Raw genomic sequence first — 13,492 nt, 5'->3', positions numbered from 1 at the left:
TGCGCCTGCAGGGCGGCGGCGAAAAAGAGGGGGAGGGGGGCGCGAAGGGGGTGCAGTGCGGGAAGCTGCTTATCGCGTGATCTGTAGAGTGCAGTAAAAAAGGGGGGCGGGAGAGGCTAACAGCTCCGAGAAAGGGACAGTATGTGGGGTGCATGGTACATAGGGTGCAAATAAATTGCCTGGCACGAGCCATAGGGTGCATGGTGCCGAGTACAAGGTGAGTTGCATAAAATGCTTGATACCCTGGGGGAAAGGTAGTATATAGGGCTCAAGGCTGCCTCATGCAATCATATAAAGCCGGGCCCTTCCTCCATACTTATCCTCCTGCTGTGCGCCCAGTAAGCATCATTAAAAGGAGCCTATCCCGTCAACTCAAGAGCCGGCTTTTGTTCAATCTGTGGCTTTGCAGATGCAGACAGCTCTACACGCAAACGTGGAGGCTAAACTTGGTCCTGAATTTCTCCTGCCCCGTGGAGATCCCTCTCTAGTGGATTTAATTCCTCTTAGGCAGAAGTGATGTGGTTGTTGCATTAAATGGATTGCTAGGTTGTAGGTTCCCAGTTGCACAGCTGTGTCGAAATACAGCGAGGGTTGCATAATGAGAGAGGTTTGTATGTCCACCTTATAAGAAAGTAGGATCTGAAAGGCAGGGAAGCAGCTGGCTGCAGCTATGGCTTCCTGACTTACTTTGCAGAAGCAGCTGCTTCCCTCTCCAGCTGACCGCTACCGCAATAACGTAGGCGGGATGGGAGAGGTTGCTTGGCTGCTTAAACTGCGGGGATAGGCGGCTGGGGGCATTTGCTGCCTGTCTTCATCTATCACCTCCCCCTCTCTGTATACAGGGGAGAAGGAATATCGCATGTAGGGGGAAGGGGTTGGACTTTGCGGGTTGGTCTATGGGGAAGGGGGGCTTTGGGTCTCTTTGACGCACACACCGGAATTTTGTGATGCACTAGAAGCCCCCTGCCATAGTCGCAGCAGCTGGCGAAGGGAGCGTAGGGCGTAGCGTGGCCATGAGCTCGCTGGCAGGCGATGCACAGGCCGGCACTGCAGCCTGCGAGGGAGATGAGTGTGATTCCGGGGGGGGGGGGTTGCTCATATGCCCTGCCTAGCGGGGAGGCCGGGGTGACTGGTGTCACCCACTCCCCTCCTGGGTCAACTAAGCCCACGTGCAGCCGCCATTGCCTACGCGTTTCCCATGCCTCGCTCAGTCAGACGGGGTAATGCGCGCCCCCCCCCGCGACAAGCCCGGGCGCCTGGGCCTCCGGGAGTCGCTACCGCGCCTGCGCTGCCGGCCTGCGCTGATTGGCTGCCGGAAAGGGTATATAAAGGCGGCGCAGGCGGTGCCCGGATCTCTTCCGCCGCCATTTTATTGTCGTGCTTTGTGGTCGCAGCTTTCTACCGAGTCTCCAGCCCGCGTAGCCTGCCCCTGCTATGGAGGACATGACCGAGTACAGCGGCGGCCTGGAGGAGTTCGCCGAGGGCTCCAAGATCAACGCCAGCAAGAACCAGCAGGACGATGGGTAAGGGCCGGGCGGCGGGGGGGGGAGGGCGCCCCTGCCCCTGCCCCTGCCCCTGCCCCTGCCCCTGCCCCTGCCCCGCCTTGCAGCCCCTGCCCGGGGGGCACTCGCGCCCTTCCCGCCCCCTTCCCTGCGGGTGGTGGGGGGGGTCCCGCTTGGGCACGTTTCGCGTTTCCTTTGTGTCTCCCCGTCGAGCTGCTTTCCGAAGGGCGGGGTGTTGTCAATCACCGGGCCATGACGTAACCGGGAGCCAATCGGAGGCGGGGCAGAGCGCGAGCGGGCTGCCCGGGGCAGGCTGCGCGCGCGCCGATGCCACGCTGCTCCCGAGTCCCGTTCCTGACTGGCGCGGGCGGGCGGCCGGGCCTCTGGACGCAGCTCGCTGGCTGACAGTGTGAGCGGGGGGCGGTAGCTTGTCGGGCGCCCTGGGGAGTTCAGGGCCGGGAGGAGCTGAGCCACTGCCGCCGAGTGCGTTAGCAGTGGGCCGAGTCGGGCAGCCCCAAACCTTGTGCCTGGGTGGTATTAGAGCAAAGCTATTCGGGTCACTTCGTAACCAGCTCCCACCCTGCAAAAGCTTATGGACACGATTCGTTTCACTACCGTGTAGTTGATTCATGGGATTAAAGTTAAGCGCACGCATAAGTGTTTTGCAGGGTCAGGGTCGGAGAACTTGATAATATGCATCTAGTTTCGTATAATTATGTAAAGGTCCGCTTTGAGGCCCTGAAAATCAGTTTAGTGAACCGAGAGTGGTGTCTTTTCAATTCATGATGCTGATCTTGAGTATCTTATAGTTTCTTTGATACTTGAAGCGATTAGCAAAATATTCTGCTCTTAATTAACTATATGCTTTTTCTATTGTAGTAAAATGTTTATAGGAGGCCTTAGCTGGGACACAAGCAAGAAAGACTTGACAGAATATCTATCTCGGTTTGGAGAGGTTGTGGACTGCACAATTAAAACAGATCCAGTGACTGGACGGTCCAGGGGATTTGGCTTTGTGCTCTTCAAAGATGCTGCCAGTGTTGACAAGGTATGTAGGGTCTGTGTAGTTGGCTCTTGTATGCATTCGTTTTTTCATGGCTTTCTGAAACTCTTGTGTCTTGTGGATTTTCTAGGTATTAGAACTGAAGGAACACAAACTGGATGGCAAGTTAATTGATCCTAAAAGGGCAAAAGCACTGAAGGGAAAAGAGCCACCCAAAAAAGTGTTTGTTGGTGGACTGAGTCCAGATACATCTGAAGAACAAATTAAAGAATATTTTGGTGCTTTTGGAGAGGTATGGTATAACTGCATTCATAATTCTTTCATATCTGTATTGGACATTAATGTTTAGGCTTGGTGTGGCAGAGGTTAGGGTGGCGGGGTATTAAAGAGAGGTGAAATGATGGTGAATTGAAATGTGAAAAGATGGTGGTTGAGAGAAGGCTGCTTCCTTGTTAACTGCAAGTTGTAATGCTGCTTTGTTGGGACAAGAAGCACAAATTATACTGCAGTAGAATAAGTAGTTAGGAGCAACTTGGGATCCTGGTGGGCCATCGTAGCCTAACAGTTGTACTAAAACTGTTTCCTATTAACATATAAATAGCTCTGTAATATTTTGAAAGTTTTATAAATGGAGGTGGGATGGTTTATTTTTAAAAGAGCCCATTACGTTTCTACTGCTGGCCTTAACTTTTGACCATTGACTTCCACTGCAGTGTTTATGTGGGATGTGTAATGCAGATATGGTTTATATTTAACTTTGTTTACAGATTGAAAATATTGAACTTCCCATGGACACAAAGACAAATGAAAGGAGGGGTTTTTGTTTCATCACATACACAGATGAAGAGCCAGTAAAAAAATTATTAGAAAGCAGATACCATCAAATCGGTTCTGGCAAGGTATATATGGATGTTTTGGTTTCTCTTTAGAAAGTTCTAATGTTGATGGTTCTTTTAGTTTTTTTTATGGGTTCCTGAGAGCAGGTGTGTTTGTTTTTGATGGTGCCTGTCAGTCCTTGCATACAGTTAAAACAATGTCTTCCTTTTTACAGTGTGAGATCAAAGTAGCACAACCCAAAGAAGTGTATAGACAGCAGCAGCAGCAACAACAGAAAGGTGGAAGAGGTGCTTCTTCTGGTGGCCGAGGTGGTGGCAGGGGGCGTGGCAGGGGTGAGTGTGTTGTATCACTTGTATGTGTATGGATATGAGTATTTATTCCTAAGTTCTAGTTTCTGTGTTTTGGAGCCTTTTTTAAAATAAACATGAGCATGGCCAACCAGTGAGCGGAAAATAAGCTGGGTTGGTCTGTACTGACTTAACCAAAACTCATTTAAAAATTGTGATCTTGACAAGTGCACTGATTTAGTAGTGCACCTTTTACTTATGTTTAAAAATGCCAACAGATTGCACATTCCTCAGTTTAGAAGCTATTTCTTAAAAGGCATAATTCAGGTGTCTGAGACTTACTTGAAAGTTGCATGTATTCATTCTGTTGAAATAGAGGAAGGGTGCAATGTTGTCTTTGACAGTTCTTAAATACTTGCCAAATAGAGGAAAGCAAGATATCTTCAATCCTGCATTATAAGTAATCCTATGTAAGGAAAGTAAAGTAAAGCAGTTTTGCCAACATCATGAATACATTGATCGTTTGCTTCTTTGCAATGATAGGTACTGAGATATAGTCACTGTTAATGGCACAGAACAAAACTAGTCTTCATATTGTAATTAAATGTTAAGATAATGTAGGATACTAAGATTCATATTAAAAGAGCTCTAAAGGAAGTGAGAGTTTCTTTAGACAAAAGGCAAGTTATGCTTGCCCTTTGTGTGGTTCGCATGCACATTAATAGGACAGTGACACAAAAAATGAAAGGTGTATTACAGTAAATTAAGAAAAGAGACCCAAGATTTGCATCCCATGTGATGTTTTTGAAATTAGATGTCTTGGTTTGTGTTTTTAGAACCATTGTATGCTTGCAGAGTGATTGGAGTCTTTCCTGTAGCCATTACAGTACAGATCATATTTCATACAGTTCACGTACAGTTTTTTTTTAAGAGGGATGGAACTTAATTGCTATCCTTTTATTTCAGGTCAGGGACAAAACTGGAACCAAGGATTTAATAACTATTATGATCAAGGATATGGAAATTACAACAGCACTTACAGTGATCCAAGCTACAGTGGTTATGGTGGATATGATTATTCTGGTTACAATTATCCAAGCTATGGATATGGACAGGGATATGCAGACTACAGTGGTAAGAATGTTTGACTTATACATCAATACTTATGTGGAGTTAACACTAAAAATAAAATCTGACTTTTTAATATTCTAGTGTATAGTAAATTTCTTTGTTGCATCCCACAAGTAAATGTGAATAAACATTAAAGTATTGCATAAAGCTGTAAACTACTATGCAGGGTACTGCGGGGGTGGCCCATGAGAGGCTTGGGTCCTAGTCAACTTCCTGTGAAAACTAATTTTCCATTCTCTCAACAGGTCAACAAAGCACATATGGAAAGGCATCCCGAGGTGGCGGCAATCACCAAAACAACTACCAGCCATATTAAAGCAGTACATAGTACTTGGGGGGGCAGCAGGTGTGTATATGAGTGCAAGGACCACTTTCAGTACGTCTAATCTAATTTAAAGATCAATAGACAAATTAAAATGAGTAAAAACATATTTTTCTTGTGTAGTCTGACTTTTTTAACTGAACTTTGTTAACTTAAAATTTTTTTTAAAACATGCTTTGCCTAAAGTGTCTATAGATCTTTAACTTTGTAAAATGTGATTTCATCTTCTTTAGTACTTCAGAAAAACTTAAGAGTTTTTCTGTTTGCGTTGTGTACCAGGTGGTCTAGAGGAATAATTAAACTTATTAGAAGTATTAACAGGTAAAGTACTGAAATGGGTACAACTTAAGGAAAACAAGAATGTTGTCTTCTAACTCTGACATTATACCTTGTTTGTACCCGCCAGCGGGAACTTCATTGCAGGCCGTGTGTCACCCTGACCACGTCTATCTCTGGGGGTCGCACGTTGCAGGCAGAGCGCAAGGCATACACCAGAAAACGCTGTCCTGTGGTATGGTCTCTTCCAACTTCATGTACCAGCGTAAAGATTAAAGTGGAAAACTTCAGACTTTGGCTTCTTTTTAATCTTTTTGAAGATTAAGTGTCTTAACTTAAATGGTTTTTTACAGGAGTTAAAGTACATAAATGCCTTTACAGCTTAATCATTTTGGTCTTCTGTTTAGTGTTGTATTTCAATTGTGGAGCCTCATTTTAAGTGTGCATTCGTTAAGATTTAATGCTTGCTTTTTCTTTTTATAGCTAATAGTGAAATCTGCAAACCAAAACGAACTTTTAAATCTGGAAAAAATTAAAGATCATATGCACACAAACTACATCAGGCTAATCAGGTTTTTGGCAATATTCATTCAAGAATTAAGTTGCAGACAAATTGTTTTCTTACATAACAGCATTTCTAGTGGAAACTTTTTCCACAGTCCAGTTTGTGACACAGACATTGCAACTGCTTGCCTAATTTGGAGAATCATTGTTCTGAAACAGCTTCCTGAATGGGCTGAACTGCTATTTGGGGAGACGAAAGATTTTTAGTTACTCAATAATAATTTGTTAAATATGCATATGATCTTTAACAGTGAAGAAAGGAATAAATAGAGGACTTAAAGCAGTTCATGAAAATGGACCTTTTAACGATTCTTATAAAAGTTGCACAGATCTGATTGTTGTTTTGTCTTGTTTTTAGGTGGAGATACCACAGCGAAGTCATCTTGCAGAACATCAGGATTGAATGGAGGGTGGTCCTCATGACATGAGATGACTTTTACAAAAGACTTTTTAGAGTATGACACAACAGTGTCCAACTGTATATAGCGGCTGATTAGTTTTCTTTATGGTTTTTACTTTGTCCTTTTTGCCATCTGTGTTATGACACAATGTGGATTTGTGTTTAAATTTGTATAATTTCATGTTAAGTGATTTCTTGAATAAATGCTTACCTATGTGAGTCTGTCTTCCTGTGTCTGCTGCTTAATTTTTAATTGAGCAATAACAAGGACAGCAATCTTTCCAATTGGGAGGAAAGATGGCCAGTATTAGAATAGGGCCTTGAATGCCCTCTGGTCACTAACTTGCTAGATCTGCCCTGCACTTGAAGTTATTTTTTGAAGTGTTATCACCAGACTTAAAATCTGCTGTTAAATGAGTGGCTCCTAGTTGCAGTAAGAGAGAAATACAAAGATTACCTTAGATGTGTTAGAAATCGTCCTTTGCTTCCTGCCATGCACCCCCAAGTTTTTTTGTTTTTTTTTTGTTTGGCAAATATCTTGTGTTAGCATTTCATATATTTCTTGCTGTTATATTTTATTGCTTACTGACTTTCCAGTTTGTGCCTGTTGGGGGCATGGTGCGGTTACTATGTATTACTTTGAGCTGGTGAGGGTTTACTATGTGTATAGAGAGCCTGAGGATTTTATATTAAATTGCTTACTCTGAATAACTGGACAAGTTTGGAACTAGTGAATTGTGACACCACAAAGCAAAAAGTCAAAATCCCTTCCTTTAATGTATGTAGCAGTTAACAAATACTTCTAAAAATTCACCTTACCATAGTGCCTGAAACAGTTTGGAGAAATGTTTCCTTTTCAGTTGTGGTTTGTGTTTCCAAAATATATAATGCATTACATCTATGTATTGATGGTTCATGATAACTTGGTTAAATTTAAAATAGTTACTGAATGGGAATTCCAAGCAGTCAACTCTTCAGTGAGTTTTACCTCGAGGTTGGCGTTTTACCCATTGCTAAAGATGACTTTTACTTGCAGGTTCCTCTAAACCAGTGCTGAAAATGGTTTAATGGCTAGCATATAACTGCAGCCCCAATATGGAAAGCATCAGTTCAAGGGGATCTGCTCCCAACAACCATTTTTTAGTAACAGGTCAATTTATTAGTGTAGAACAGACTTGAGTCCATGTTCTGACTGCTTGAGCAGTCACCGTAGCCTCCAGTGTGGCTTGGCTTTGCAGCTCTCCATTGTTCTTTCAACATGGCCATGCTCACATGCATTCATATGTCCAATCATGGATCTAAGATAAACCCTTGTTTAGAAGACAGCTGAGAGCACTTTATCCATAGCAGTATAAACCTTTCCATTTCTGTACTGTTCTATCCCTATGTCCTTTTGTGTATCATTTATTTTCTATGTATTTGCTCATTGCACTTGTCCATCTTATCTGTCTCTCTCCTGTGGCTATACCATGCTAAAATGAGTCACTTAAACATTCTCCTTTGGCTGGTCAAGCACTGGTGCAGCTCCAGCAGAGCTGGCAATGTTGCAGGAAGGGTAGTAAAGATGCCTGTAAGTGATCTACACTACATCTAATGTTGCACATGGTGATAAAGTAATTTCAGCTAGCGTATACTGCAGCTAAGAGAATTGTTCCTGGTGCACTGGTAAACCAATAGTGTGAAAAAAGTCTCATTATAGATAAGGCCCAGCTGAACCTCACCTTGATGGAGCTGGCAATTGAATTAATGCCTGGTGGCTGGTAGAAGTAGCTGTTTACTCCCTATTGTACCTCAGTGGATTTTTGAAGTGTACATATTTTTCAAGACTTTTTTGCTCTGTTACTTTGTCATTCTACAGTCCAAAATGGCCTACAACCTAAACGCTTTCTTTAACTTGCTCTATTATCCAAGATCTTCAATTATGTGTAGTTAACTGGCTATACCTTTCTTGTATGACCTTTGGGAAGTTACTCATCCTCTGCCTCAGTTTGCTCTCTAAATTAGAAGGTTTTTTTTGCCCATCTAATGGATTTTAAAAGGCCTTTTTTTATAAAAGGCTGTTAACACCTTGGTTGAAAGGTGCTATAGAATGTACTTAACATTTCATATTTGTCTGAAGTATTGATAGAGCCAAGTATTTTCTCTCTAGGGAACTGAACCTGTAAACTTATACTCAGACTAGTAGTCTGCTTGAAGTCGTTGCTCCAGTACACGGGTTACTTAAGAGCCAAATCTTGGAAACCGGGGTGTTTAGCAAGAATTAAAACAATGTCAATGGGAAATGTACATCTAAAATCCATAGCTTATTACAAGGTTTACAGACTACTTAGTTGGCAGTTCCTGTTGATCTATTTGGGTCAGATGCTTTGCTCTTGTAAAGAGGAGGCTAGGCATTATAAAAAGGGGGGCCTATTTTTCCCTCCATTATTTTTAAGCATTGATTATATGTTCTTCATGCATAATCCAAATAAAGGGATTGTCTCTGGCCCAGGGTTACCTACAGGTTAATTTCTAATAATGTTAATGGACATTTCGGGGGGGACAAAACAATTGGTAAAATCAGCCAGCCTCTCTATCTGAAGAACATGAACTCAATCATCGTGCTCACTTTGAAAAAGTATAAACTTCATCATCCAGGTAGTCTTCAGCTGTTTCTCTTTTTGTAAGGTTCAACTGTAGCTTTCCTTTAGTATGTTGTAGTGTGATGTCTCACTGCCCCCATCCTATCTATTTTATTTGAGGTATTTTGTTAGCATTTTGCTTTTTGTTCTAGTTTTATGCCTTTTTTTTCCTTTACAGTTTGCAGTGGCTTGCCCTCCAAGTTGGCCTTTTCACTTAATAGTTTGTTTCTTTGGTTGCATCTATCTAGATTTCTTTCTGCATTTTTACGTTGTATTAAATGTAGGTCTTGACTTATCCACTCAGCTGTGGTGTTTGTGCTCCAGCACATGGAAGGCCACACAAATATAGGCCTGAGTTGTGGACCAAGCTGGATGAGCAGGCATCTCAGAGGTGATTAAGAAAAAGCAGACTGCCTACAAGGAATGGAAGATGGGAGTGATCAGCAAGGAAAGCTACTTATTGAGGTCAGAACATTTAGGGATAAAGTGAGAGAGGCCAAAAGCCATGTAGCATTGGACCTTGCAAAGAGAATTAAAACCAATAGTAAAAGGTTCTATAGCCATATAAATAAGAGAACAAAGAAAGAAGTGGGACCGCTAAACACAGGATGGAGTGGAAGTTGAGGCAAAGTATTTTAGATTATCCTTAGTCTTTAATGAGGAGCTTAGGGATAATGGGAGGATGACAATTAGGAATGAGGATATAGAGGTAGACATTACCACATCAGAGGTAGAAGCCAAACTCAAACAGCTTAATGGGACAAAATCAGAGGGCCCAGATAATCTTCATCCAAGAATTTTGAAGGAACTGGTGCATGAAATAGCAAGCTCATTAGCAAGAATTGTTAATGAATCTGTAAACTCAAGGGTTGGTACTGTATGACTGGAGAATTTCTAACACAGTTCCTATCTTTTAAGAAAGGGGGGAGGGGGAGTGATCTGGGCAACTATAGGCCTGGCAGTTTGACAGCTGTAGTATGCAAGGTCTTAAAAAAAGTTTTGAAGTAGAAAGTAGTCAAGGACATTGAGGTCAACGGTAATTGGGACAAAATACAACATGGTTTTACAAAAGGTAAATTGTGCCAAACCAACCTGATCTCCTTCTTTGAGAAGGTAACAGATTCTTTAGACAAAGGAAATGCAGTGGATCTAATTTACCTCAATTTCAGTAAGACATTTGATATGGTTCCACATGGGGAATTATTAGCTAAATTGGAAAAGATGGGGCTCAATATGAAAATTGAAAGGTGGATAAGGAACTGTTTAAAGGGAGACTCCAAAGGTCATAGTGAAAGGTTAATTGTCAGGCTGGAGGAAGGTTAATAGTGGAGTTCCTCAGGGATGGGTGTTGGGACCAATCTTCAATCTTTTTATTACTGACCTTGCACAAAAAGTGGGAATGTGCTAATAAAGTTTGTGGATGACACAAAGCTGGGAGGTATTGCCAATACAGAGAAGGACCAGGATATAAGGAAGAGCTGGATGACCTTGTAAACTGAAGTAACAGTAATAGGATGAAATTTAATAGTGAAAAGTGCAAGGTCATGCATTTAGGGATTAATAACAAGAACCATTGTTATAAGCTGGGGAGGCATCAGTTGAAAGTAACAGAGGAGGAGAAGGACCTGGGCGTATTGGTTGATCACAGGATGACTGAGAAGCCAATGTGATATGGCCATGAAAAAAGCTAATGAGGTCTTGAGATGCATCAGGTGAGGTATTTTCAGTAGAGATAAGGAGGTGTTAGTACTATTATACAAGGCACTGGTGAGACCTCATCTAGAATACTGTGTGCAGTTCTGGTCTCCCATGCTTAAGAAGGATGAATTCAAACTGGAACAGGTTCAGAGGAGGGCTACTAGGATGATCGGAGGAATGGAAAACCTGTCATATGAAAGGAGACTCAAAGAGCTTGGCTTGTTTGCTCTTACCAAAAGCAGGCAGAGGGGAGATATGATTGCTCTCTATAAATATATCAGAGGAATAAATACCAGGGAGGGAGAGGAATTATTTAAGCTCAGTACCAAGGTGGACACAAGAACAAATGGATATAAACCGGCCATCAGGAAGTTTAGACTTGAAATTAGAGGAAGGTTTCTAACCATCAGAGGAGTGAAGTTCTGGACCAGCCTTCCAAGGGGAGTAGTGGGGGCAAAAGACATATCTGGCTTCAAGACTGAGCTTGATACATTTATGAAGGGGATGGTATAATGGGACAGCCTAATTTTGGCAATTAATTAGTCTAGTGGAAAATATGCCCAGTGGCTTGTGATGGGATGTTAGATTGGGTGGGATCTGAGTTACTACAGAGAATTCTTTCCTGGGTGTCTGGCTGGTAAGTCTTGCTCAGGGTTTAGCTGATCGCCATATTTGGGGTTGGGAAGGAATTTTCCTCCAGGGCAGATTGGCAGAAGCCCTGGGGTTTTTTCTCCTTCCTCTGCAGTGTGGGGCATTAGTCACTTGCTGGAATATTCTCTGCACCCTGAAGTCTTTAAACCATGAGGACACAGGTTTGATACAGGATGGGTGGGTGAGATTCTGTTGCCTGCATTGTGCAGGAGGTCAAACTAGATGATCATAATGGTCCCTTCTGACCTTAGTCTATGATTCTATGCAGTTAAAAAATGACATTGAATCACTTGACCTATGCTGATGGCTAAAGTTTTTGACAAATGCTGAAAAATCAAGGCAACTAACTAATCCTCTTTTTCTTTCTTTCTTTCTTTATTTTTAAGGATTGCAGTCAGCATCTCTGCTAATGTATAATTGGTAAACAGCTAAGCCTTTCTATTAAGTATTTACACTTTAACTGAAGGGAAATAACAGAAGTTAGTGGAACCAAATTTGATTTTAAAATGTCTCATCTTATGTAGAGATTTTCCTAGGATAAAAATTTTTCTATGTGCTTCTCTGATTATGTGCTAGTATTAAATCATTATATACAAAAATGAACTGGTTTAGGTGCACAGGGGAGAGGGAGGGAAATGACAATATCAGGTATAAAAAATTACACTAAATGAATTTTTAAACGGGATGAGACTATTCATAAGGACTGCCTACAGTAGGCAACCTCTTAGTCACTGGAAAAAAAGAGCTACTGAAGGGTCACAGGAGACATAAAGTGAAGGTAAACAAAGACTGTTACCCTGTGGTCCAGACTTTAGAAAAGATAATCTACACCTGCTGGGGTGGAGTTATTTGCAACACCCACCTGGTTTCTTGCAGCTGCTACACTTAATAGCAATAGTCCACATTCAGTTGAATATAGCATTTCATCCTTTCTCTCCATTCAAGTCATAGGAAATTTAGCATGAGAGCTAAGCTATTGGTTTGTGGACCCAAGATTTCACCCAATCTTTAACACTTAACCCCAGATGACATTTCTTGGTCCAAAGAGTATGGTCCTCCAAACCAAAGGACCTCCTATAGCCCAACACCTGCTGTTTTTGGAGTGCTGCTTTCTCCAATGAAAGACAGATGACATTTTGTTTTAATAAGGGGCTTTTAACAATGCATGGGTTTTGACACTTTGTCAAGAAAAGAGTAACAACTTCAAAATGTTTTTAAAAAGTCAGTGGAGAAAGGGGGGAAGCAAGTTCTAAGCCATGAGTAGTGTGTGTCAGCTAATGGGAAGAACTTTATGAAACTGAATGCAATAGTTTTTCAAAACCTACTTACCCTTTTTCCTACCAGCTTTCCTAAGGACCTCTTCCTCTTTCCAGGACTAACATTCCCTTTTGAAGGGGATAGAAATTTTTCTTCCTCTTTAAGGCAATCCTTTTACCTCTTCTCCATTAGCCCTAGGAGGAGGACTGGTTGGACGGGTAAGTTCATTATTTACCTTTCAAAACAAAGGTGCCTAGAGCTGTTCTTCCTCATTTCCTGCCCTAGAGCATGGGGCCACAATCCACCTCCAATGCTGAGCTTTGGTGGGGGAGGGGGCTTTGCCTACCTTTTAGGACTGGGCTAAGGGGTCATTACTTGTGTGTGTGTATAAGGGACACCAGGGCTATGCCAATCAGCATACAATGTGTGGGGGCCCAGGTAGGGTGACCAGATGTCCCGATTTTATAGGGATGGTCCTAATATTTGGGTTTTTTTCTTTTATAGGTTCCTATTACCCTAGCCCTGTCCTGATTTCTCACGCCTGTTATCTGGGCAGCCGAGGGCTGCCCAGGCCCGGTGGGGGTCTGCTGGACCCCGCCCAGCGTTTATATGGGGCGGCTCTGCACTGGGCGCGGCCCGACCAGGTAGCTCAGGGCAGGGGCGTAACTAAGCTTCCCCCGCCACCTCTGCTCGCTGCCGCCCAAGCTGCCCCAGCCAGGGCAGCTGCTGCCCCGCAGTCCCGTTGTCACCGGTCGCAGGGCTCGCTACCGCCGCTGCCTCACAGGACCCCGTCCCCAGGGCGGCTTAGCGCCCGTCTGCACTACGTGGGGCGCGGTACAGTAGCCTGTTGACTACTCTCTGTCTGTCGTCTCTATGGCTCTTGAGCCGCTCTACCCACTCACTTCCTCTCTCTTGGTGGTTCAGAGACGGACACAGTGGATAC

At 43.0% G+C, this 13,492-nt stretch overlaps 1 protein-coding gene across 2 annotated transcripts; it reads left to right on the top strand.

Moving 5' to 3' along the window:
• The first annotated feature begins 65 nt into the window (after positions 1-65).
• HNRNPDL (heterogeneous nuclear ribonucleoprotein D like) lies at positions 66-6,548 on the top strand. Of its 2 annotated transcripts, none has more exons than XM_039539292.1 (9): positions 66-217; positions 1,395-1,523; positions 2,382-2,550; positions 2,636-2,797; positions 3,273-3,404; positions 3,557-3,674; positions 4,596-4,763; positions 5,006-5,106; positions 6,281-6,548. In XM_039539292.1, the coding sequence occupies exons 2-8, from the start codon at positions 1,435-1,437 to the stop codon at positions 5,074-5,076; spliced, it is 909 nt and encodes a 302-aa protein (XP_039395226.1). In that variant the 5' UTR covers positions 66-217; positions 1,395-1,434; the 3' UTR covers positions 5,077-5,106; positions 6,281-6,548. The 2 variants fall into 2 exon arrangements, 1 of the variants encoding a protein (XP_039395226.1); XR_005598741.1 differs by lacking the exon at positions 66-217 and adding an exon at positions 5,489-5,593 and having other exon boundaries at positions 1,341-1,523.
• Positions 6,549-13,492: the final 6,944 nt, after the last annotated feature.

This window comes from Mauremys reevesii, linkage group 5 (genome assembly GCF_016161935.1).
Source record: "Mauremys reevesii isolate NIE-2019 linkage group 5, ASM1616193v1, whole genome shotgun sequence".
Lineage (NCBI taxonomy): Eukaryota > Metazoa > Chordata > Testudines > Geoemydidae > Mauremys > Mauremys reevesii.
This window is presented reverse-complemented; position numbering and strand designations above follow the sequence as displayed.

Excerpts from the sequence above, each read along its gene's own strand:
- HNRNPDL (XM_039539292.1), top strand. The coding sequence starts at position 1,435 with ATGGAGGACATGACCGAGTACAGCGGCGGCCTGGAGGAGTTCGCCGAG. Across the intron at positions 1,524-2,381 it reads AAGAACCAGCAGGACGATGG|TAAAATGTTTATAGGAGGCC; the intron begins GTAAGGGCCGGG and ends TTTCTATTGTAG. Across the intron at positions 4,764-5,005 it reads GGGATATGCAGACTACAGTG|GTCAACAAAGCACATATGGA; the intron begins GTAAGAATGTTT and ends TTCTCTCAACAG.